General features: G+C 49.3%; 1 protein-coding gene across 2 annotated transcripts in view; it reads left to right on the top strand.

The window, feature by feature from the left end:
• GRIK4 (glutamate ionotropic receptor kainate type subunit 4) overlaps positions 1-12583 on the top strand; it is a 114190-nt gene extending 101607 nt beyond the window's left edge. For both annotated transcript variants that reach the window (XM_062508816.1, XM_062508817.1), the window contains exons 13-19: positions 2481-2590; positions 4510-4683; positions 4976-5141; positions 7117-7342; positions 8770-8898; positions 11399-11517; positions 12101-12583. In XM_062508816.1, coding sequence (XP_062364800.1) covers positions 2481-2590; positions 4510-4683; positions 4976-5141; positions 7117-7342; positions 8770-8898; positions 11399-11517; positions 12101-12466 — 1290 coding nt within the window. In that variant the 3' untranslated portion in view covers positions 12467-12583. The remainder of the gene's footprint in view (positions 1-2480; positions 2591-4509; positions 4684-4975; positions 5142-7116; positions 7343-8769; positions 8899-11398; positions 11518-12100) is intronic.
• The last annotated feature ends 11357 nt before the right edge of the window (positions 12584-23940 follow it).

Below are 23940 nucleotides of genomic sequence, written 5' to 3'. Positions count from 1 at the left end.
AACACCTGGAGGAATCGAGAGTTATTGAGCCAGTTTAGCTCCTGAGGAAGAAGTGTTTGAGGGGCATCCAGGAGAGCCATGAAGGGAAGACCTTTGGCAGTGGCACCCTCTGGCAGTGTCACCTTTGGTGTAGAGCCTCTGGATGGGATCACTAGAAGGGCAGAGGGAGCACACCGTGACACCTGCAGGGCTGGGAGGTGCTCTGGCCTCCCTGGATTAGGGAGAGGAGCTCCAGTAGAGTGAGCAAAGGGTTCTCAAAGGGTTCTTGGAAATGTGGGTCCCTCGGGATGCTGGGGGTGCAGCTTCCTGCAGTTTCTGTGGCTCTGAAAATGCCTGGCTTGGAAAACCAGAACACAGCAGCAAGTGACCAGAAAATTGGGAAAGGACACAAAGAATGTGGTGTCTTCCAGTGTTTGTACCTCACCTGTTTATAGGAGATAACCTGGAACAGGACAGAGACATTGCCTTAAAGACAGACTCTGGAACTGAACCCAGGAGAATCTGAGCTTCTCCCTGGGAATTGACTTAAAATTAATCTGAGAACCTGAACTTTTCCTTGGGAATTCTCTTAATCTCAGAAGGGATGTCAAACCACTGGTCCTCAACTCATCCATTTGCTAAAAGCCTTAACAAGACAGATTCTCTAAAAATGCTCATCCCAGGATGGTTTGGCTTGGAAGGGACCTCGAAGACCCTTTAGTTCCAACCCTCCCACCACAGGCAGGGACAGTGCCAATCCCAAAATCTTGTCCTGAAGGATACAGGCACAGGTTGTTGTGGTGTGCTGGGTTTTTCCTTCATGCAGGATTTGCTGGGGAAGGTTCCTGACACTTCACAGGTTCCCAGATGGTCACTGGAGCTGAGGATTTCACAGGCTCCTGGATATTTTTAGCAGAGGAAGATTTTTGTTCAACAACTGTTGCCTTTTCTAGCAACAGCTCAAGTCTCCAGGAGAACTGCTGAGACCTTGTGAAATTCAGGTTTTGCATAACATTCAGTAGTAAAACAGTGAGGTTTGGATGGAAATGGAATTTAAAATGCTGGTCTGAGTCTGGGGAAAAAAAAAAAAAGGCTTTGCAAAGCTCTGACTCGTGGGAAGCTTCCCAGTTACAGGTGCTTGGGGAAGCTGTGGAGCTGTTTTAGGGATGCCAGGTCTGAATTTGTGTTTTGGGACAGAAAATATAGAATTCTGTGAGCCAGGGGGTCATGTCCCTTGTCCCTGTGGTAACTTGGATGTGCTTGAGCTGCTCTTTGCTTTCAGGGGAGCTGCATCCACAGAGCTGGTGGTGACAGGAGAAATCTGCTTAAAATGGGAAGTGTTTGGCTTTTGAGAAACTTCTCCAAAAAATCAATCTCCCCCTCTGCACAAATTTTGTGACGTTTGACAATTTTCTGGTGGTGGCAGAATCCTTGTGAAAGTTTAAAATGCTCTGGGAGAAGATCAACCTGTTTTTCCTAGCAATGAAGCCTTATTTTTTTTCAAGGAAAGGCGATTTGCTGAGGAAAAAAAGCAGGAAATTCTGACGCATCCTGGAGATAAAAATATCCCGTTCCCTGAGATAAAATAATAATTTTATTGGGGTTTTTATAAAAGAACAAACATTCCAAGGCCAGGGAGGAAAAAAAAGTTTTGAAAACATCTCTTTTTTTTTTTCTTTTTCTTTTTATTCACAAATATATTTCCCACCCTGTGAGGTCAGCTCATTTCTGCCCAGTTAAGTGTGGGGGGTCAAGGATGGGGGTACCCCCCTCAAGGGTGAGGGTGCAGCAGACCCTGCTAGGGAGGGGGCAGAACACTTTGATTCCTTCATTTTTTTCTCTCTCAATTCACCTTTTTCTTTGCCTGGAGGAATAAAAATGGGGGAAAAAACAGATTTAGGGGATGAATCCAGTGGGGAGATGCTGCAGGACTCGGTCATTTGTTGGGTTGCTGTCACTTGTTTGTCCTGCAAGGCTGTTCCAAAGCCTGGTTTATCCCTTTCTCCTATTTAATTCCCCTTCTCCTTTTTATCCCCCTTTCTCCCATTTATCCCCTTCTCCTTTTTATTCCCCTTTCTTCTCTTTATTCCCTTCTTCCCACTTATCCTCTTCTTCCCATTTATCCCCCTTCTCCTGTTTATCCCCTTTGTCCCATTTATCCCATTTCTCCCATTTCCCCCCCTTCTCCTCTTTATTCCCCCTTCTCCTCTTTATTTCCCTTCTTCCCATTTATTCCCTTCTCCCATTTATTTCCCTTTCTCCTGTTTATCCCCCTTCTCCCATTTGTTTCACTTTCCCCTATCAATGCCCTTTACCCCATTTATTTTCCTTTCTCCTATCAATCCCCTTTATCCCATTTATCCCCCTTCTCCCATTTATCCATTTCCCTGCTGCTGTGCCATCAGGTCAGGTGCGTTCCCTCGTGCCCTTCCAGAACTTTGGAATTTTCACCTCTCCAAAACCAACCAGCTCGAACCCCTCTTTTGCTTTTCCATCCCCAGGGACGCAGACCCGGCTATTTCTCCTTCCTGGATCCCTTCTCTCCCGGCGTCTGGCTCTTCATGCTGCTCGCCTACCTGGCTGTCAGCTGTGTCCTGTTCCTGGTGGCTCGGTAATGTCGCGGTGCCTTTCCCTTCCTCGCGGTGCCACCTAGTGTCACTCTCAGACCCGTGGAGAGGGGACGCCCAGGGGGACACGGGGACATCCTCTGCCCCCCAGCTCACCGGGATGGGCTGGCAAGAAGCGTCCCATCCCTCTGCCAGCTGGGAACTGAGGTTTGTCACTGTGTCCCCACGCTGGGATGGACATCGTGCTCTGGTTCAGGGTGTGTTTGGCCACACTGGTGCCCAGAGCTGGGAGGGAGAAGGTTTTGGAGAAGGTTTTGGTGCTGTTTGAATGCTCCCTGCTGATGTTTTTTTGTTTGTTTTTTTGCCCCTTGTCCCAAGCAGGGAAGTTGGAGGCTGTTAGGAACCTGCAAATCCATTCCGAGGTGTCAACACAAATTCCATGAGTGACGTCTGGCTCCCTTGGCCCTGTGCAACCCAGTTTGTGGAGGAAAAGAAAGTTCATGAATATCTTTGAGCAGCTGATGTGCAGAGCCTCGCTTGGCAGCTCTCAGCTCCATTCCCCTATGACTAATTTAAATCAGCCTTAAAATCCCTCATTGAGCGCTCGCCTGCAGCATGGCCCCCATCAAGGCTCCAGTCTGGGCTCCAGTGCAGCTCTCCTGCCCTCCCAACATCCCTGTGGGAGGGCTGCTGCAGGCAGAGTGGAGCTGTGTCCTGCCACTGTGTGCCAGACACTGCTCCATGGCTCTTTTGGGACCCCTTAATGCCCAACTCTCATTACACAAATTGGAACTGTGCTGTCACTCGTTCCCTCAGCATGGCTGAAGTTGTCATCCTGACAGGGCTTTAATGGATTCTTCGAATGCTGTTACAGCCTCAGAAACACAGGTCTGGAGAAACCACTGAATTATGCAGAGCTGGTGCCTCTTTAGCCCCTTCCTCATGTTTTAAATACGATCCTCCAAAAAGGTGCCTTTACCCAAGCTCCCCACTGGAAAGGGAGCTTTGGCTTTTCTGCTCCCTGCCTTGCTCAGCAGGAAGGAGCTTTTGACCCTGTGAGCTGCAGACTCCCCCAGAGCACTGGGCTTTGCTTGATCCGCCATGGAAAGTCTGCAGGAAATAACCTCCTCCTCCACCCTGGCACCACAGTGAGAGAGGAGATGCAGGGATGAAAATAAACCCTTCATTTTGGCTAAATACAATGTGAGCTGGCACAGCCCTGCAGCTGTTTTGGCAATAGCCCCAAAATGACCCTCCCAGGCCCCAGCTTTCTTAGCTAGAGTAATGTGATGAAGTGCAGCACATGAATTAGCAGATTTTCTTAGTAACCAGGGAACTGGGGACTGGAAACAGTAAAAGAGAGAGAGAGAGAGAGAGGTGCAGTCACATCAGTGACAGGCTGTCAGATATTTCCCATCCCCACCTCTGTCCTGTCCCTGAAGGATGGGATGCTTTGAAAAACCAGCACTCAGCTTCCAACTCCACCTCAGACCTTCTCGGAGCAACCCTTTGCACTAACACAGTTTTTCTTGATGGTTTAATGCAGTCAGGGCTCGCACACTTGGCTTTTGAACGGTGCTCGTGCTCCAACGGGGAGCACAGCCAGAGATGTTTGATTTCTACTTCCCATCAAGTCCGTGCACATCTGGAGTTCCTGCTGTGGTGTGAATCTGCACACAGGGCTGCAGGATGCACGCAGAGCTGCCCAGAGCAGAGCCTCTCAAAAGTTTTTGCAAATTTTTACAAGAAAGCCCCTGGCTCCTGAGTCTTAGAGCAAATGTTTCACACAGCTCTGAGCCCTGGGCATCAACTGACAGCAAAGCATTTCCTCCTCAGAAAACTCTGCCTCCAGGAGAGCTGGAGCTTCACAGCTTTTCTCTCTTTTTCTGTTTTTATTTATTTATTTTTTAAGTGTCCCATTTCCCAGCTCATTCCCTGAGCTCCCCATCTCTTGTCCTTTCAGGCTGACTCCATACGAGTGGTACAGCCCCCACCCCTGCTCCCAAGGTCGATGCAACCTCCTGGTGAACCAGTACTCCCTGGGGAACTCGCTGTGGTTCCCAGTGGGGGGGTTCATGCAGCAGGGCTCCACCATTGCTCCCCAGGCTCTGTCCACGCGCTGCGTCAGCGGAGTCTGGTAAGGACAGCAGCCCTTCCTTTCAGGAAGGTTCCTTTGGGTAGAAGTGGATGTGGAGGAGGAATTTCTTCATGGAAAGGGTTGTGGGACATTGGGAGGGGCTGCCCAGGACGCTTGTGGAGGTGTTCAAGGATGGCTGGATGTGGCACTCGCTTGTCTGGGTGACAAGGTGGGGACCGATGATTTCAGAGGGATTTTGCAACCTCGGCGATTCTGGGATTCTGAGAGGCAAAGGGTGGGGATGGAGAGCAGGTTTCCTGACAAAACCACATCTTCTCTTCCCCCTCCCTAGGTGGGCATTCACCTTGATCATCATCTCCTCCTACACGGCCAACCTGGCCGCGTTCCTGACCGTGCAGAGGATGGACGTCCCCATCGAGTCCGTGGATGACCTTGCTGACCAGACCACCATCGAGTACGGCACCATCCACGGCGGCTCCAGCATGACCTTCTTCCAAGTAAACCTCATTCCTTGGCTGCCTGGGGGGCAGGGGGCGCACAGGGCACCCCTCAGTCAGATTTGGGTGTCCCCTCAGCCCTCTGTGCCTGTGTCCCTCTGGAGAGATCCCTGCACAGGGTGGGGATGATGGGATGAATGGTGGGAGAGCCATAGTGGAGGACACAGAAGGGAATTTGACAAGGAAGTCAAATTTTCAGGGGTCTCCACATGGTTTTAGCTTTTATTTGAGAGTCTTTCAGATGAGATAAGCAAAGAAACATTTGCACAGCCTAGTCAGGCTCGCAGAAGTCAAAGTGCTGGAGCCTGTGTGAGGTCAGTGGCACTGAAATAAGTCAAGTCTATGCAAAGTTATGTGGGCCATTTAGCCCAATTTAATTTTTATCTTCCCTGCTCTGCTCAGAAGGGAAATAAATGAGTGAATCTTTTCTGCAGCACTCTGAATGAACAAAGAACTGCTTGAGGATTATTTATTTATTTATAACTTGTTGAAATTCCAAAAGGAGAGAAAGCTTGTGCTCACTCTTTCCCCCCACTCTGAGTCTGAACTGAATTTGGAAGGCTGGGAAATCTCTGGAGTCAGCCTGAGCTTTTCAGCCCAACTTTATGCTCTTCAGGGGTATGGAAAAGAGCTACTCTTAAGCCAAACTTTACATCTAAAATGAGCTGAGCAGAGCCTAAGTGAGTGAGGTGGTTGTATATGAACGGCTCACTTGAGGAAAGCTTTCAAGTTTAAACCCCTGGCTGTGTCTCTGCACTGCCTGGCAGTGAGGAAATCAGAGAGGAAATTAGGAAAAGAGGGTTTTGTACCATTTGTGGTGTTTTAAGCTGTGTTAGGATCCACTTGTCTCTGGTGTAAGGATGGGGAGGTTAAAGTAGTGATGGATAACTGCTTCCATTCCCCCTGCCTTCCTGGGTGCATGAAGGAACGTTCGCCCCCTCCTGAGGCACCTTGTCCTGGCAGTGCTTCCCCTGACACTGACACACTGTTGAAGGTTTAAAAATGCAGTGAATCGGGACCAACCCCCCCCCTGCTCATCTGTCTCCGGCCCAAGTGGCTGCCCCCAGAGGACAGAGCTGGACAGATGAGGACAGGAACTGGGTCAGCAGCAGATTCCCTGAGGCTCTCCAGCATCGCTCGCCAGCCACAGAAAACGAGCCTTTGACAGTGTGAAACTCCTCGTGTAGAGCAGGGTGTGTTTGTATTCAGTCTTGGTGCTAGCAGGTTTCACTCTCTGCTCAGCACAGGCAAGAGAAATTAATCATTCTCAGCTTTCTTTTCATCAGACCAAGGCGGTTCAGCCACCAGCAAATTCCGAGGATTTGGGGCTGGCTGAGCTTTAGTTTATTGTAATCAATGGCAAAACCCCCCAGTTCTTTCCAGTGAGCACTTTAACTTGCTTCACAGGGGGTGAACCGAATCTGGATTATTTTTTTGAATAAAATTTGTGAGCGACAATCTCCAGAGAGCTTTTGTGCTGTCCCCAGCCCTCAGTGATCTCCCCAGGGTGCTGCAGTCTGGCTCTGACACTGAAGAACTGTTGGAACAACGTTTGAGGAATGGTCAGTACAGTGTGAGCTCTGCAGGGAGCACCCAGAGGTTTCAATCAACCAAGCAAGAGATATTTCATCTTTCTTTGTGTGTTTTTGATATGTGCTTACTGAGTTTATGAATTTTTTTTCTAAAATTGAATCGACACAAAGAGTTTTGCCAGACCCTGTTGGAACTGGGGCATTTCAGGCCCAGCTTTTCCAACAAACTCCCAGCATACTTGAGCCTCTTTGAGATAAACAAAGATGAGGCATCAAAATCCTTTCTGAATCCGAAATCTGATTTGACTCTTCTCTCCACTGCAGCCTTTCCGCAGTGGCACCTGATTTTGGGGGGCGGGGGGGGGAAGAGGGGGTTAATTTTAGGTCTCTAATTTACCCCAAATCTCCTCTCTGAGCTGTGGCTGCCTCTTTCCTCCCCGCAGAACTCCCGCTACCAGACGTACCAGCGGATGTGGAACTACATGTACTCCAAGCAGCCCAGCGTCTTCGTGAAGAGCACGGAGGAAGGGATCGCGCGCGTGCTGAACTCCAACTACGCCTTCCTGCTGGAGTCCACCATGAACGAGTATTATCGGCAGCGCAATTGCAACCTCACGCAGGTCGGGGGCCTTCTGGACACCAAGGGCTACGGGATTGGCATGCCCGTCGGTAGGCAGTGAAGAACAATTCTAGTCCTTCTCAGCTGTCGGCAGAGGACCGGAGCGTTCCAAAGGCTGCGCCGGCTCTAAAAGCCAACGTTGCGTCTCACAGCTCTGCCCAGGGTCCTTTTGATTTCTTACCTGTTGCCCTACTCTGGTCCAGAGCCAGATATGAGACCCTGCTCTGGTCCAGAGCCATGTGAGACGCGACCGCGGCTCTTTCGATAATTCATGTGAAAGATGTCTCAAAATTGCTGCTTGTTTTCTGCATACCTGCTCTTTGCTGACTGTTTTCTTCCCCAACCAGTGTTTGTGCATCGTTTTGTGCTCTCTGTTTTAATCCCAGAAGTGATGTCAAAGTAATGCTGTGGCAACTCTGGTAGTTTTTAGCAGGAATGTCTTAACAGCTGGTGGTTCTTGAAACTGCAGGCCAGAGAGTTGGGAGATTCAGGGGCTATCTCAGCTCATCATCAGGTTTAACAAATGCAGGAGTTTTGTCTTTCAAATGTATGAGCTTGTAAGAGAACATCACCACTAAATAAGGGTTTAGTTTGTTATTCCAGACGATCCACTGATCTTTTGGACAGCCTGGAAGCCTTGTCCTGACCTTTAAGCCCTGGCATTTAGCAACACAAAGTTGAGGTGGATTACATAAGGCCCCTTCACACAAACAGCCACTCTAGTTTAGGGAACATGGGTAAGCTTGTAAAGTCACAGCAACCTGATCAAAGTGAGTACAAATCCCTACCTTCAGGGCTAAATTTGTTCTGACATTGTCTTGTTAAACAGTGAAACCATAGCAGATAAGAGGAGCAGAAAGCTGCTCGATGGGACAATAGTGCTGAGTTACTGGGAGAAGCACAGTCATTCCCATGGCCCTTTCTCGGGATCTCTGGTGGCAGACAAGGATTTCTTGTACCAGACAAGGATTTCTTGTACCAGACAGACGGGGATCTCTGGTAGCAGATGCTGGGACTGCAGCAGAGCTCCATGCCCAGCACAGGACTGAGTTCCTCCAACATGGACATTTTGGCTTCCATGATCCTTGGGCTCCTTCCAACTCGGGATTTCTATTCTGTGACCAGTTTGAGGGAAGGAGCGTTAGAACAAGGTTGAATTAGAGGCAGAATGACAAGAGAGGGACCTCCATGGTCTGCAGGAGCAGGATGCTGAACTGCTCATTCCCTTGTCATGGACCTGCTCCAGTGGCCTGTGCGGCTCCTGGTGGCCAGGTAAAGTCACCTTCCACAAGTGACATTAACCAGGTGACATTCCCAGCGGGGTGGCTGCAGCTTTCCGTGGTTTGCACGGGCTGACAGCCCCTCCAAGCCACCCAGAGAGGAGCTGTGGTAGCTGGGCACGCTGGGGTGGGGAGAGAGGCGAGGATGATGATGGGGAGGAAGGCGGGGCCCTACCACGTCCCTCTCGGTGTTGCAGGCTCCGTTTTCCGGGACGAGTTCGACCTGGCCATCCTCCAGCTGCAGGAGAACAACCGCCTGGAAATCCTGAAGCGCAAGTGGTGGGAAGGAGGGAAGTGCCCCAAAGAGGAGGACCACAGAGCCAAAGGTAAGCCCTGCACTCCCAAGGGGCCAGGCACAGAAATCCTGGCCAGAGGTGCAAGGATGAACACCCAGCTGCATGTCTGCCAGGTTTTCTGCCTGGGAATCACTGTTTCCCCTTCTCCTGACCTGAGATTCTTTCCTTGGCAATTCAAGGAGAAAGCCAAACAGCTCTGCTGTGCCTCACGCTGTGTGTTTTTGCCTGGGGCAGAGATAGCGGGAACAACCAAATGACAAATATTGGAGGCATATGGAGGGTAAATTAGCTTCTAATGAATGTCTGGGAAAATGGATGGCTGAAGGGATCAGACCAAAATCCTGGGTTCCTTGAAGAGAGATGGATCTCCACCACAGGCCCGCTGGTTAATGGCTCCAAGTGAAAGCGTCTTTTAAACAGCCAGGGGAAGGGACACAAGGACTTTATTAGTACATTTGTAAACTGAGGAGCAAATTCTTTTGGGTAATGCTATGCAAATTGCCATAAAAGCCACCACATTAGGCTGATGTCCCAGCATGAGAGCAGTTGCCAGCTTAACACAGTTGCTGCATTTTTTAGTTTTGGCAGCCACCCTTTCCTCAGCAAGTGTTTTCTGCGAGGCCAGCAGGCCCCCCCAGTTAAAAGCACAGCCTTGTGACCTTTGTGAGAGCAGAGAAGAGAGCCAAGCCAGGTCTGGGGAAGCTCTTTTGGAGTTTTGACCTTGCAGCAGGTGTAGGTGTGTGTGTGTCTGTGCAGTTCCTGCTGAGACCCCACGGGGCTGGGAGGTGATGCTCACTTCTGGGCAGTGCTGCTCTAAAGACAACCCCAGTTATTTATCTCCAGGCTGAAGGTGTAAGACATCAGGTTATTGCTATTAAAGGAGTTACTTTTGAAGGTAGAAGGTTTTTGGTTTTTTTTCCTCCGTGGATTGTGCCAAAAGCAACTGTAAGGTGGAATCTAGGCTGGGGGCTGTTTTGAGATGGCTTTGGAAGGGGGAATCTGAGCTGTCTCTGGCACTACCCAGCACAAGCTCTGACCCTGGGCAAGTTTTTCCTGCTGGTTTGTTCCCTACGCCATGGCTCACTTCCTCAGTTTGGGAGATGAGGAAGGCTGTAGCTGTGTGGAGAAAGGAAATATCTCTCAGTGAGCTTGGCTGTCTGAGGTGGCACCCAGCAGAATGATAGGAGGATGTAGAGAGAGGGACAAACCCTAAATTCACACTTGTGAGCTGCTGGGGAGAGGGGATAGCCTTTACCTTTGGGTCTGAATTGTGATTCTGGGCTGGTTTTTCTGCCTTGCCATTGGCGTGGAAGCACCTCCGGAAAAGTCCCTGATTTACAGACTCCCTGCTTTGCTCTGGGGGTAATGCCAAAAGAATGACGGAGGAGGAGGCAGAAATGTGACCTGCTAAGTTTTAGAACAAAACAGGTCAGCGATTTACAAGGATTTTGGTGAGATTTTATGTCTAAAAGCCACGCCAAGATCAAGTCAATAAATCATCGATTCTTACACTTTGATTTAATGCTGCAGGAGGGAGAGGAAGATTTTTATAGATGTTCTTGTTGAGTAATGGCCTCACACAGCCAACCCAGGGCAGAACATGTGTTTTTTAGTAATCAATCCAATCAGGAACCTAAACCAAACACAGGAGAGGAAATGTTGAGGTTGACTCATCTCACAGGAAGATGGAGGCACAGTTTTAGGTACCAGGGCTGAGGTGGCAAGTGAAGTGATGGCCTCAGCACATGGAAAGCTCCGGTTTTTAGGGGTTGGATTTTCCTTCAGCTGGTGAACTTTCTGGAATGCAGGCTGGGTAGGCGTGGTGGTCATCCCACAGGAAGCGAGTTGTCCAAGGGAGGTGTGATGAGTTGTCCATGGAAGGGGCTGCTTCCTCCTCATGGGCCAGGGGCAGGGACACCCAACCCACAGCCAGGTACCCCTGCGTGGCAGGGACCCCATTTTGTCACCCTGCAGTATGACACAGCATCCTGCTCTTGTTCAGACCCTCTCCTTTCCCACTGCAGTCCAAGCAGCCGGAATCATTTTCCTGCAGCACTTTGTGATGCAATCAAAGGAGCTTTTCCTGGTGCCAGCTTCCTTTAAAGCCCTTCCCTGCCTCCTTTATCTCTTCTCCTTTAACAACCATGCTCCTCTTCCTTTTCAAGTCCAAAGCCTTGGTGAACAATTTGCAGGGGTTAATGTGCCCCATTGATCCTGCGTTTTTCCCCTCCTGTTTTTTGGTTTGTCCACAAATTGCTTTGTGCTTCCCTCCAACGTTCTGGCTGTTTATCTGCAAAATCATCATTTCTGAGAAGGCATCTTCGATCCTGCAGTTATTGCAAGTCACTCACTTGAGCCATCTGAGTCATGCAGGGAGCTATTAATAGGACACTGCAGGCTCGGTGGTTTTGGTCCCTGGCTGGGCATCTACAATGCCAACAAAACAGCAAAACCTGGGGGTTCTATGCAGTGATACTTGAGATTTATGATGTGTCTGCCTCTCCAGAGTGTCTCTCCTGCTTTATTTTAGGCTTGGGAATGGAGAACATTGGTGGAATCTTCGTGGTGCTCATCTGTGGATTAATTGTAGCAATTTTTATGGCAATGCTGGAATTTTTGTGGAGCCTTCGACACTCTGAACAGTCGGAGGTAGGACCTGGGAGTGTCCTGAGGGGACAGGATGTGTTTATTGCTGTCTGTGGGGTGTCCTAGAACAAGGCATGCACCCAGGTTGAGGAGCAGTCCCAGCCAGGGCACCTCAAACACAGGAACAGGCTTGGTCCTTTGGCAGGGTCTAAAATTCACAAGCTTCTTGTGCACTACTCACGGTGAGGCTCCAAGAGCTTTCAAAGGGATCAAAGATGTGTTCAACATCCAGGTACCTTTCCTGGAGATGGGATTTCTGCCTGCAGCAGGTTTGGATCTTGTACTGATCTGGGGATGAAGAACACAGGGGGGTCTCTGATGAGAGCTGGAGTTGGGTTCAATCAAGTGTAGATGTCTGGGCATTGATGTTGAAGACCAGCAGCACTGAGTCCATAAAACTGGTGTCAAAATCATATCATGGGATCTTAAAATGGCCTGGATTGGAAGGGACCTTAAAACTCATCCAGTTTCACCCCCTGCCAGGATCAGGGACACCTCCCACCATCCCAGGTCACTCCAGGGGTCACTCCCCTGAGGGACTCAGAGCTTGCTCAGGTGAGCAGGACAGCTCCCTTGTCCTCCGCAGGTGTCGGTGTGCCAAGAGATGGTGACGGAGCTGCGCAACATCATCCTGTGCAAGGACAGTTTCCACCCCCGTCGGAGGCGAGGGGGGGTGGTACGGACTCGCCCCGCTCTGCCCGAGGAGCGCCGAGCCCGCAGCACAACCACGCTCAGCAACGGCAAGCTGTGCAGCGGGGGAGAGCCAGACCCCCTGGCACAAAGACTGGCCCAAGAGGCCGCCCTGGTCGCCCGGGGCTGCACCCACATCCGCGTGTGCCCCGAGTGCCGCCGCTTCCAGGGGCTCCGGGCGCGGCCGGCCGTGGGGTCACCGGCGCGGAGCGAGGAGAGCCTGGAGTGGGACAAGGCCACCAACAGCAGCGGGCCCGAGTAATGCCGGGCCCGGGGGAGGGACGAGAGGGTCCTGTTCCATTTTACAGAACACGGACTTGTACAATGTCAACTCGTTTTTAAATCAATAGCAGTTACCCGGCTTCTCCAGAGCAAGGTGGACCTTGGGGCGGATGAAAAGGCCGGAGGGCTGGCTGCGGGTTCAGTGTCCACTGCAGCCTGCCATGGCACGAGGGAGGTCCTCAGGCTGGTGGGTGGGTGTCCAGAGGTTGCCTCTGGGAAGGAGGGATGTGGTGGGTGGCTGGTGTGGTGGATATTGGGGGCAGGAGGGGTTCTTGGAACTTCTCCCCTCTCCAAGGTCAGGAGAAAGGATGCTGGTGCTGCCTCTCCATCACTTACTGGGGGATATTCTCCAAGGGCAGAGGGTGGGAGTTTTTATTTGCCATGGTTATGGGAAGGGAGGAGTCATTGTTTTGTTTTGTTTTGTTTTGTTTTGTTTTGTTTTGTTTTGTTTTGTTTTGTTTTGTTTTGTTTTGTTTCTTTCGTTTCATTTGGATATGTCAGGACCCAGTCTCCAAGGCACCAGGTGCTGAACTCTTCTTCCTTTTCAGAAAGTGGCAGGTGGGTTGAAGAGGGGAGGGAGGATGGGATGGGACACGCTTCCTGAGAGAAGCAGCATTTGCTGGAAGTCCATCTGAGGAGTTGTTAAAATTACATATCTAGAGAAATATATCTATACATAGATATATATATATATATTAAAATGCCAAAAAGCAGCCAACGAACACAGTGAACTCAAAGAGGCCTTGAAATGCCTGGAATTTCAGGGGTTCTGTGTCTTTTCTTTCATTCTGGGGTTATCTTTTGCTTTTTTTTTTTCCCCTCTTCCTTTCTGTTCTTGGGATGGGGTGGGGGAAGCCTTTTGAGGGAGGTGAGTGGGGAGCACTGGGGGAGGCTGCCCATCCCCACCAGTCGAGGGAGGAGGTGTTGAGACCCACAAAGTGTCCCTGGCTGTGCTCTGCACGTCCCTGAAGTGACTCTGAGCTCTGCCTCAGGCTCATGAGCTCCCCAAATCTGTGACCCCCAAGGAGCAACCTCAGCTTCTTCCAGGGTGAATTCCAGCCACACAGCATTTGAGAAAATCATTAGCCTGGGATCTCATGTAAGGAAAAGAGTGAACTTCCCTAGAAACAGCAGCAGCTCACCCTCTGCTTGGTACAGATGTGGGGTTTACACTGGCGAATTTAATTTTCTGATTGAAAAAACAAATTCTATGCAATTTCTGGTCATAAAAGGAAAGAGATGACAATGGAGAGGGGCAGGGGAGATAAAGCCTTGAGTGAAGGTACATCCTGTTCTTGAATTGTTTTCTTTTCTTTTTGTCTTGAATGTACTGAAATAAAAGATGTCCTTGTATAATCATGCTTTTTTTTTTCCCCTCTCCTTCCTTCCCTGTTCAGAGTCAGGGAAGTTGTGAGACAGTTTGAGGCCCATCTGCTCAGGAGAAACCCAGCAACTTGACAGGCAAGAGGTGCTTTGGTTGTTGCAGGTCTCTGCTGCCTGACAGTGTCCACACCCCTTGTGTTGCTGTTACCTGTAGCTGAATGGAAATCAGGAGTTAAAAAGCAAACTTCAATTTTTAAAAAGAAGCCAAAATACCTGGTGATGAGGGAGGAGAGAACTCAGAACTCACAGCAGGGTGAGCAGGGATGCAGCTTCATCTAACCCATACTTGGTGGTTGGAGCCCAGCTGCCCAGGGGTGAATCCAGGATGATGCTAGCAGATGTTTCTGAGGAGGATGTGCAGGGAATGGGGTTTGATCCAGGGTTAGGGGTGCAGTAGGGTTGTTCTGATGAGGCCAGCAGATGTTTCTGAGGAGGATGTGCAGGGAATGGGGTTTGATCCAGGGTTAGGGGTGCAGTAGGGTTGTTCTGATGAGGCCAGCAGATGTTTCTGAGGAGGATGTGCAGGGAATGGGGTTTGATCTGTGGTGATGGGTACAGTAAGGTTGTTCAGTTGTCCCCAGCAGGGTGTGAAGGGAAGCTTTGCCTCCCAGTGACTGTAAAACAGGCAGCAAGGAGAGGATTTAGAGCTCACTTTTTAGGATGTCATATGAGACATTCACAGAGGTCCTTCCTGGCCTTCACATCTGTAAATCCACAGGATGTTCCCCTCTCCCTGACATAACCTGAGCAGTGAGTTAAAGCAAGGCTCCCCCAAAGCCATGGGGTTGGAGAGGCAGATCCTCAGCTGAGGTAAGTCAGTAAAACTCCACAAGCTCTGCAAGGAGCCAGGCTGGGCTTTCAGAGTCCTGACAGCAGCACTAGAGACATCTGAGAGTGCCTGTGTTGTGCTTAAAGGCCAACATGTTTCTACAAGCTGCAGAATATATTCATCAAAGGGAAGCTGCTTTTTAAAATTTATTTACAGATTAGCAGAAGAAAAGGCTCCATGAATCATTTATCAGACCTGATGTTTTTTTCACTGCTTCCCCGCATTGAATAAAGAGAAATCTTGACAGAGCCAGACATTATTCTGCATCTCCAAAGATCTTGCAGTCATCTGCTCAGACAGAGGATGTCAAGGAAAAAAATGATGAGAAACCACCTGGTTTCTGAGTGTCTTTGCTTTTTATCTCTCCTGTTAGATTGCTCCACCCACATGGTATTTTATATCTGGGTCTGTATTTTAAGGAGATTTGTTTCATGTCCCTCTTGCCCTCCTCTCTTCTTACTCTTGTTTTTTTTTTCTTTTTTTTTTAATATTCAGAGGTTTTGTACTCAGAACAGAAACGGACCTCAGATGAGGAAGATAAAAGCTGCTGTCATTGAGATGACTTTTCTAATGCCCCTCTGTCCTGTATTTTCTGCTCCCTGGTAAATCCTTCCAGGTCCCACCCTGGAGGGAGCAGACAGCATTATGCATGTGCTGGGTTTGTGCTCACACACATTTGCGTGCCCAGATGGGTTTACATCTCACATATTCCCTCTCTCCCCAGTTTTTTTTTTCTTCCTTTTCTCTCATCTTTGAAACCATTGTGGGGGCTCTTTTGCTCAGCCAGCCCCAATGCTAATGCAGTTCAAGATCTGGAGTAGTTTGCCTTGCAAAAGGCACTTTCCCAGTATTGCTGTCTCCTGATAAACCCCGGGTAATTCTAGTAAGATATCTCTGTGAATTCCACTGGGAGCCAAAGATTAGATCAATTAAAATGTAATACTTTGCTTTATCCCTCTAACCAGTGTGTTTGAGGCTCCTGCTGCCCTCTGTTTTGGGCTCACATCTCTCCCTGCCCTGACAGCCAATTCTCCAGCCCTGGCTCAGTCGACAGCAGCCTGGCAGCTTCCTAACTAAAAGGCCTGGAATGTCCCCTCATGGGCTAAAACCCGTGCTTGTGTTGTTTTTTCCAGGCAGTTCCATTTTCACCTAATGATAAAAAGCTGTTTTCTCCCCAGAGGTTGCATGGGTGGAGGTATTAACAAGGCCTGGACTAACCTGAGGGCATTTCCTGAGCTGAGATGTGTACATGAAATAGGGTTGTTCTGTGAGCACAAAACCTTGGGAAGAGGCATGCTGAGCTATAAATTATAGAACAGACACTAAGCCCTCGGTGGTCCTGAGACAGGAATCTTTTTAACCATTCCACATCCACAGAAACCTTCCCTGCTTCTGCCCTTCTTGAACCCCAAGTGCCTCACCAGGTAAGTAACCCAAAAGGTGGAGGAAGACCCACAGGGAACAGCTTTTTTTATTTTTTTTTTTTCCCCCCAGAGATTTGGAGTTATAGAAGGGGTGTGAATTCCTGTGAACTGGCAGGGAACTGGGAACTGCAGCTGTGGGCACAGGGAAACTGGGATAGACACAGGAATGTGGATAACTGGTTTGGATGGTTCTTGGGTGATGGCTCTGAACAGTAAAAAAGAACAGGCCTGTGGGTGAGAACTGTTCAATGGAGGCTGGCTGGATCCTAAGGAGACTTCTAAGCTGGTTTCTAAGTTTCTGTAAGAGCAAATAAGCAAAGATGGACTTGTTTGGGGTGAAGCTGTCTCAACTTGGCTGTGAAAAGCTGGGCATGAGTGATTAAAGCCCCTCCAGCACTTTAGTTTCATTTAGCTCTGCAGTTCATTACCTGCAGGATGGGTGATCCTCTTCTGCTTCACTTGTTCATCCAGTGAAGGTGAGGGAATTTCTTGCAGTGACTTTGGCTAGAGGGGGGAAAGCAGCAGTGGCCATCAGGAGGAGAGTGAGGCTCCACTTCAGGGCAAGGGAAACAGCCCCAGTGTGGGCAGAATCAGGCAGAAAGAGCTGCAAACTGCCACCAGAAATGGTAAAAAGTCTGGGCTCCCGTGTGGCACTTGCAAGTCTGCTGAGGATCTAAGAGTGAGGGAACATCACATTTGCCTGGAGTGAGGGGCTGAACACAGCTCAGGGCAGAGCTCAGCGAGCCCAAATGCCTGCAGAACAGAGCATAAAGCACCCACCGTTCCAGAAACCCCATTAGGGTCTGATGGCCACTAACTGATTGAAAAGACAGGGCTGAACTCTTCTGGGCACAAAGTGGCTCTCATGAATTCAGTATAAATAGGCTCCCCTGGAACCCGACACCATGCTGGGAAAATCATCCCTGTATCAGGACAATGGGCAGGTTTATGTATCCTTCAGGGAGGGATTTTTTTCCCCCTCCAAGGGGGGAATCTGCTGTGTTCCAGGTGAGTTGCGAGTCTGGTTGGTGGCAGGGCTGCAACATTTCATACCAGGGAGGATTCCAGCTGGAGGGTGAGGATCTGCAGCTGCCCTGGCTGGGGGGGGACGTGTGGCACTGCACCACCAGCACAAAGGGCAGCAGCTCCCTGTGAGCCCTGCCGGGGCCAGAGCAGCAGGAAAATGAAGGGAGCTTAATTAACAAAGGCTTTCTCGTCTGCTGTGTTGGGGTCTGCACTTATCAGCATAGCTGGCAGTGCTCAAAGACTGAAATGACAGTAGTTGGCTGTAAAAGAGAAAACTGTCAGATTAGCTGGGACATATCTCTGCCGAGGTTTTCTATATCATACCTATCTTGAAGCATCTCCATGTATCAAAGGGACTAGTTGGCCATTTGCCTCTCCAAAGTACCCTTTCCACCGTGATAAATAAGGCTCTGTTACAGGGGAAAGGCCTAACATTTCTTGTGCCTTGACTCAGGCTGGTTTGGAGTAATGTTTTTTGGGCTTTGATCAATATGTCGAGATGAATCCTCACTGTTGTTTTCAGTGTTTGATGTATTTAGTTTAGGGTACTAGAGACAGAAAATGTCTATTGGGGTGTAGAGGCAGGGAGAAGGGACATTCCTGGCAGGTTCTTCACTGGGTAAGTGGGATTTTCACTGACATTGGTGAAGAAAAGGCAGTTTAAATACGTATTTTTTTAAAAAAAAAACCTGTTCCATCTTTTCCTGTATCACCGAATCCCAGTTGGTTTTGGTTGGAAGAGACCTTAAAGGACCTTGTTCCATCCGTTTTCCATGGCAGGGACATTCTGCCTTCCAAGCACCCGTCCCTTTGCTGTTCATCCCCAAATACTTGTCCTCATGTTGCTCAGTTCCAGAAAAAAAGGTCTCAGCCTGGCTTTTGCCTGAACTCCCAGGGAATGTTCCTGAATGGAGTCCTCTGCCTTTCCAGCTCTTGCTGAGCCGAGATTTAAAGCAATTTCCTTTCAAAGCCAGAAGTGAACACAAATGAGGGGAAAGAACCAGGGGAGGAAAAGAAGAAAGACCTTTTTATTCCCAGACAAGCACTGAGGTGTCTGTGCTGCAAGCCTCAAATTGATTGTTCTTCCAGAGTCTACAGCAAATGCTCCTGAGTGTTCCTGAGCACAGCCAGGGAGGAGGCTCTGATTGCTGCTGGCTGAGCTAAACTGGACCAAGGAGGTGAACACACAGCCCCTGGTTTTGTTGAGCCACTGCTCAGCCACAGCATCCTGAGCCCTCAGCTGCAATGAAGGTCATGATGTGGTAGGGAGCCAGGCATGAGCACAAAGCACCAAATGTCCATGCTCTGAAGTCCTGGGAGCCAGACTGTTCTCCTCTGTGAGGAAAGTTTGTCTGCTGGCCATTTCTAATGGCCCTGGCACACTATGGCCGGGTCAAATGGATGATATTTCTGTCTGGAGACAGGCCTTGAGTGGAAAACTGGAGTTTTGTCAGGGAATGTCTTTGAGGAGGAAGTCTGCTATTTTAGAAGATGTAATTTTTTACTCTCACCAACCTGTTTCTTTCTAATTCCTTCATGTGGACACTGCATTTCAAGCGTACATCACTATTCTGGAGTGGAAACCCACTGCTTTTAGTTTTATTTTGGACAAATCCACAAGGAGTTGTTAGAAAACAGCAGCAAGGATGGCAACACTGGGTGGCAAAAATGCCACTGAGCCATAGCAGGGACAGGAGAAGCTGCTGTCACAGCACCCCGTGCTCTGTGCTTTGCTCAGGGCTATTTCTGGGCTGTTTTCTGCTGTGTCCCGGCAGCAAGGACAGAAGCAGAACTATCTCTCCACCAGTTTGCTGATCCATGACAGACTGGGCTGTGTCTGCATCCATTTCCTCCTTGGACTTTTCTTGCCAGACAGATAAGGATGAAACCTTGCCAGGCAGAGGGAGGATGGGGCAAGGCTGAAGATCACAAAAATTCATTCTTGATGCACCAGCAGTGCTTTCTGGGGCTTTGGAAATGTCACTTTTGCCACCACTCTGTAAAATGGGGGTGACCTGAGTGTTTCCCAGTCTCACCCTGTTTGCTAAATACCCTGTCAGAAAATAGAAGTGGAAGGAAATCTTTGGATTAATGTGTAGGACTGGAAGGGTTTAATCTGTTCCTCTTAGAGCGGGTGGAGATTTGCCAAGTGTTTGCCAACATTTATGGTTAATTATTATGAATTCTGGCAGCCCACAGACACAGCCAGCATCATTCCCCAAGTGGGATCCAGACCTATAACAGAGTTGTTGCACACAGAAGATGGGAAGAGACAGCTTCTAGCTCTGTTCTGTCCTGTTCTCCCAGCCAAAGCCCCATTCCAAAATCAGACAGCAGTGGCACCTCTCTGTGTCATCAGAGCTACAAATCCAGGACATTTGGCAGATGGAGGATCAGCCATTTCCATGTCTGGGCTCATTTGTGTCTGCTGGTGCCCTGTTTGTCTGAGTGAACAGGATGGAAATTGTGGTCCGAGATGAGATGTGTCTGGAACGGGTGGGTGCCACGCCAGAGCCACATCCAGAGCTGGCTGGAGAAGGGCTCTGAGCATGATCCGTGCCCAGGCTGGGCCAGCGAGCGCCTGGCTGTGCTGTGCCACTTCCAAAAGTGAGGATGCCACGCTGAGGGATCACAGGAGAGGACAGAGCTGGCAGACCAGCTCACACGTGAGTTTGGGGGTATCCCAAGCACAGCAGGGCAGCTGCATCCTGCACTGAGTGCCCAGAAGGGTCCCCACAGTGATGGAGAGGGTGACAGCAGCCAGCTGAGTGAGTGTCGCCCCGAGTGGGGGAGATTTGATTTGCCAGGCTTCATTTGCAGCAGTGCCATTGCAGCAGTACCTGAGAAAGCTGCCTTTATCTAATAGTAACCACCCAGAAAATGTAATCAACTGCATAAAAGGCTCAAGATCCATTTGGTCCTCTGAGCATGCCTAGCAATTGCCAAATTATGAAAAGGCAATCGATCTTGAGACTCCACCGGTGCTGATTTATTTCTAATTTCTCCATTTGAACACACAGCCTCTATTTCCAAAGCTGAAAGCTGCATTGGCCCAATCTTTGGGCCACTGACAATATTTGAGAATTATGGCCACGGAGAAACGTTTGCTCTAAAAGGTAACTTCAAGGTGCATTAGTCTCAGATAATTGACAGAGACTGAAGAAGTGATTTGGGAAGCGTTTATGTGGAACCAAAGATCCCAGTGAACAGTTACCTTAAATTAATGGTGTAGCAAGGAGCAGCTTGGACTTGATCAGCTGGCACTGGTGCTAAATGAAGTCAGGCTCTAAAGTTATTAGCAAAATATCTATGAAACAGCTCTGCTGTGGATTTATGAGCTTGCTTGAATCTTTAGGGGCCGAATTTGCAGTGTGCTCAGCATTCCCTGGCTTGGGAGGGAGCAGGGAATGCTCAGCCTCTGTCAGGATTGGGCTCTCCTGGAGCTCAGGTCAGGCTAGCAGGGCTCACACCTTTAACTCCCTTCTTAATCCCCAGATGGAATGAAAGGTCTTCTATCCACACTTAGTAAATCTCCAATTTTATTTCTCATTATTAAATCATGCAATTGGCCATAAATGTTTAAATTAAGTGAAAGGAGGAGAGATTTGTGAGAAAATTGAAGCCTCTTTGAGGAATTGAAGAATAATCTCCAAGGATGAAGAAAGTTGCATTTGAGAGACCCAAAAGTGAAAGGATCAAAAAGCTACAGAAAAGAAATAGAAAATTGCATGGTTTAAATCCTGTCCCCCGCCCTCCCCTAAAACCTCTGCTGTTTTTAATATAGGGAGAAGGATTCTGATAAACAGCACAGCCTAAGAGATGCTCCTTCCTCTGCTGCTGCCATTATCTCTGTGTGTGACCTGGGGAAGTTTGGTGACCTTGGTGTCCCCAGGTGTGACAGTGACACTCCTGATCTCTGTGCAGTGAGACCTTTTGAACATTTTTAGTGTGAGCTGGGAATTAATTGGATTTAGATGCCTCACTCTGACTGCAATAAGCCCAGTTTTGGTTTGGTTTTTCTTTTTCTTTTTTTTTTTTTTTTTTTTGTGTCTTTTGGTTTTTTTTTTCATTAGCACAGTGAGTAATTAACTGTTTGATTTTTCACAGACTGGGATTGATTCTCCATCTCAGGTAATTTTTCAGGAATACATGGGAGAGTTTTTTTGGTTTGTTTGTTTTTTGGTGATTTTTTTTGCCTTTCAGACCAAATGACAGTGAAATTGGGGGAGTTTGTGGCTTTTATGCTGGATGTGATTCCTTTCTAGCCTCGGTTTGTGCAACTGGTAAGTGTCCCCAGTGACAGTCATGGGTGACATTAATTTGTGGTGCATTAGAAATACGAGTATCGAGGGAATGCTTAGGACAGGATTATTTTCAGATATTGAGGATGTTTTCCTTGCTGAGTTTAATCATGTCCAGCTCAAAAAATATGAAAATAACTCGGATTTGGTGGCTCTATCACCTCACACGGACATGTCAGTGGGGTGAGTGTGGGTGTGAGGTATCACTGTTGGTATCCCCTGCACAGCCAGGCAGGAGGGAGGATGTGCTGATCCCAGTTCTCCCAGTTCCCATGGCCTGTTTAACCCTGGGCAAGCGGCTGTGGGAAAGAGAGAAACCTGCCAGGGAGGGGCCAGGGCTGGTAAAAGCTTGGGCAAGAGGATACTTGTGTGCCAGGGAGGAGGAGATGCAGACCCATCAAACTCGAACAATGAGACAGCCAACGTGATAAGCACTCAGGGTCTGGGTTAGCTTGGGCTGAATTCAAACTGGTCCCCGAAGGGGGAAGATTATATTGTGTTAACAATTCCCTGACCTGTCCAGGCTCCGTGGAAATGGGCTCTAAAGTCAGCCAGGGGTACAGTGGCCACTTTCTCACACTTGCAGCGCTGACCCAGTGGAGGTTAACACAGACATCTGCTCTATCCAGTCCATCTGTAATTATAGAAAGCAGCCCCTGAAAGGTGTTTCGAATCAAACTGTGGTGCCAGTTACCAGCTAAAATATGCTCTGTCTGCCTTCTAGCAACTAAATAGCACAGGTGAGCTGTGCAAAAAGAGACCACGAGGATTGTTAGGGAAAGAGTGTGGCCTCTGAATGCAATGGAATTCTTTATCTCACTGAAACAGATCTGAGAAGCAGAGGGGGAAGGAAAACCAAGTGCAGACAAAGCTCTCTCTGGAATGTATTGAAAGGACCAAATGAGGCGTTCAGAGCACGGGGAGAGAAGGTTTTTTAGGGAGTGTTAGCAAGGAAATGTTCGGCTGTGCTGGCTTGCCCAGGAATGGAATAAACCCAGTGTTGTGTCAACAGGGTAGAAAGGAAGAACACCCAAGTGGTTTTCTCTCCGTGAGAGAGCAAACAGGCCCTTGAAATGTGTTTCAGCTTGGGCTGCTGCTGTGCTGGGAGGAGAGTGGGGCTGGCAGGGTGACACAGAGCAGAAGTGGTGATGGAGATGGTCCATGTGATGCGGGCTGCGGTGCCTGGAAAGCCCTGAGCCCTTTCACACGGGTACATTTGTCACAGGATGTGCAGCAGCGATGTGAGTCTGTCATAACCCTGGCATCAGGAAGGGTTTTCTCCAGTCTTGAACGAAAGGCCCCGTGCCTCGTTTAAAAAGCTGCTGTGAACCCAGCCCGAGGAGAAGCAGGGAATGGCAGACAGTGCAGCTGTGTTTTAGTTGTGGTAATAGGTTTGGGCACCTCTGATTAGCTCATTAGATTCTATGACTAAGCCTATTACAGCTTTTAAAATTGGAGCTGGGGTTAATGTGATGTGCTGATGGCGTCAGCTCTGGCAATGGTCTCGATTTGCTTCTTGGGAGGGAGATTTTCTGCTGAGAAAATCTCAGGGCGCTGTTCTAGCTCTGGGGATGCCAGGATTGCCTCCTTGGCCTAGCCTGAGTTGTGTGGGTGCAAACCCACGATGTCTGTCCGAAGTGAGGCAGGGAATTCCTGGCAGAGCAGGAGTTAACCCAGCTCCTGGGCTGGGGCTGAAGTCCTTCTGTTGTCCTGTGCCTGAGTAGCACCCACAATGCTGCCATTGTGCCTTGGAGGAGTGTGCACAGCCCGGGGTGCGCAGGTAACAGGATAAAGTTGTCCTGATGATGTTACAGCCTGGGGAGATGCACTGCAGCCAGTCAGCCATGACTAACACAGCTCTCCTCCAGCTCCCCTGCCCTTTGCCAGGCACGACAGGCCCTGTTTCAGGCAGTTTCTCATTCCTACCATGCAAGGATGGAGGTGGGGAACCAGGCTGTGTGGATTTGTCCTCACTCTCAGCATGATTTGTCATCCAGGTCAGGCTTGGAAGAACCTGGGCTAGTGGAAGGTGTCCCTTCCCATCCAGAGGGGTGGAATGGGATGAGCTTTAAGGTCCCCTCCCACCCAAATTGAGCTGGGATTTTATAATTCTGTCCTTGACCAGTCACTGCAGAAAAGGAGGTGCCAGCACTGAGTGAACAGGAGAGAAATGGGTGAACTGGTAAAAAGCAGGTGGGCACTGGCAGCCAAGGCAGTAACTGCTGCAAGAGCCAGTGCAGCCAATGCTGCAGAGCGTGCAATGGTTGTGGGTTTGCAGATTTTAGGAATTTTTGCAGATTTTAGGTAATTTTATGTATCTGGCTCCAGCAGGACCCTGGGGGCAAGGGGATGCCACCCTGAGGCAAGTCCTGTGCCCAGAGCTGGACCCCGGCACTGCAGGGATCTTGGCATCACCTCTGTGTGGCATCACAGAATCACAGACTGGGTCAGGGCAAAGAGACCTCAGTGGGTTTCACCTGCTGCTCCCTGT

Source organism: Cinclus cinclus, chromosome 25 (genome assembly GCF_963662255.1).
Source record: "Cinclus cinclus chromosome 25, bCinCin1.1, whole genome shotgun sequence".
Lineage (NCBI taxonomy): Eukaryota > Metazoa > Chordata > Aves > Passeriformes > Cinclidae > Cinclus > Cinclus cinclus.
The sequence above is the reverse complement of the archived record's forward strand: the minus strand, read 5'-3'. Positions and strand labels throughout refer to the sequence as shown.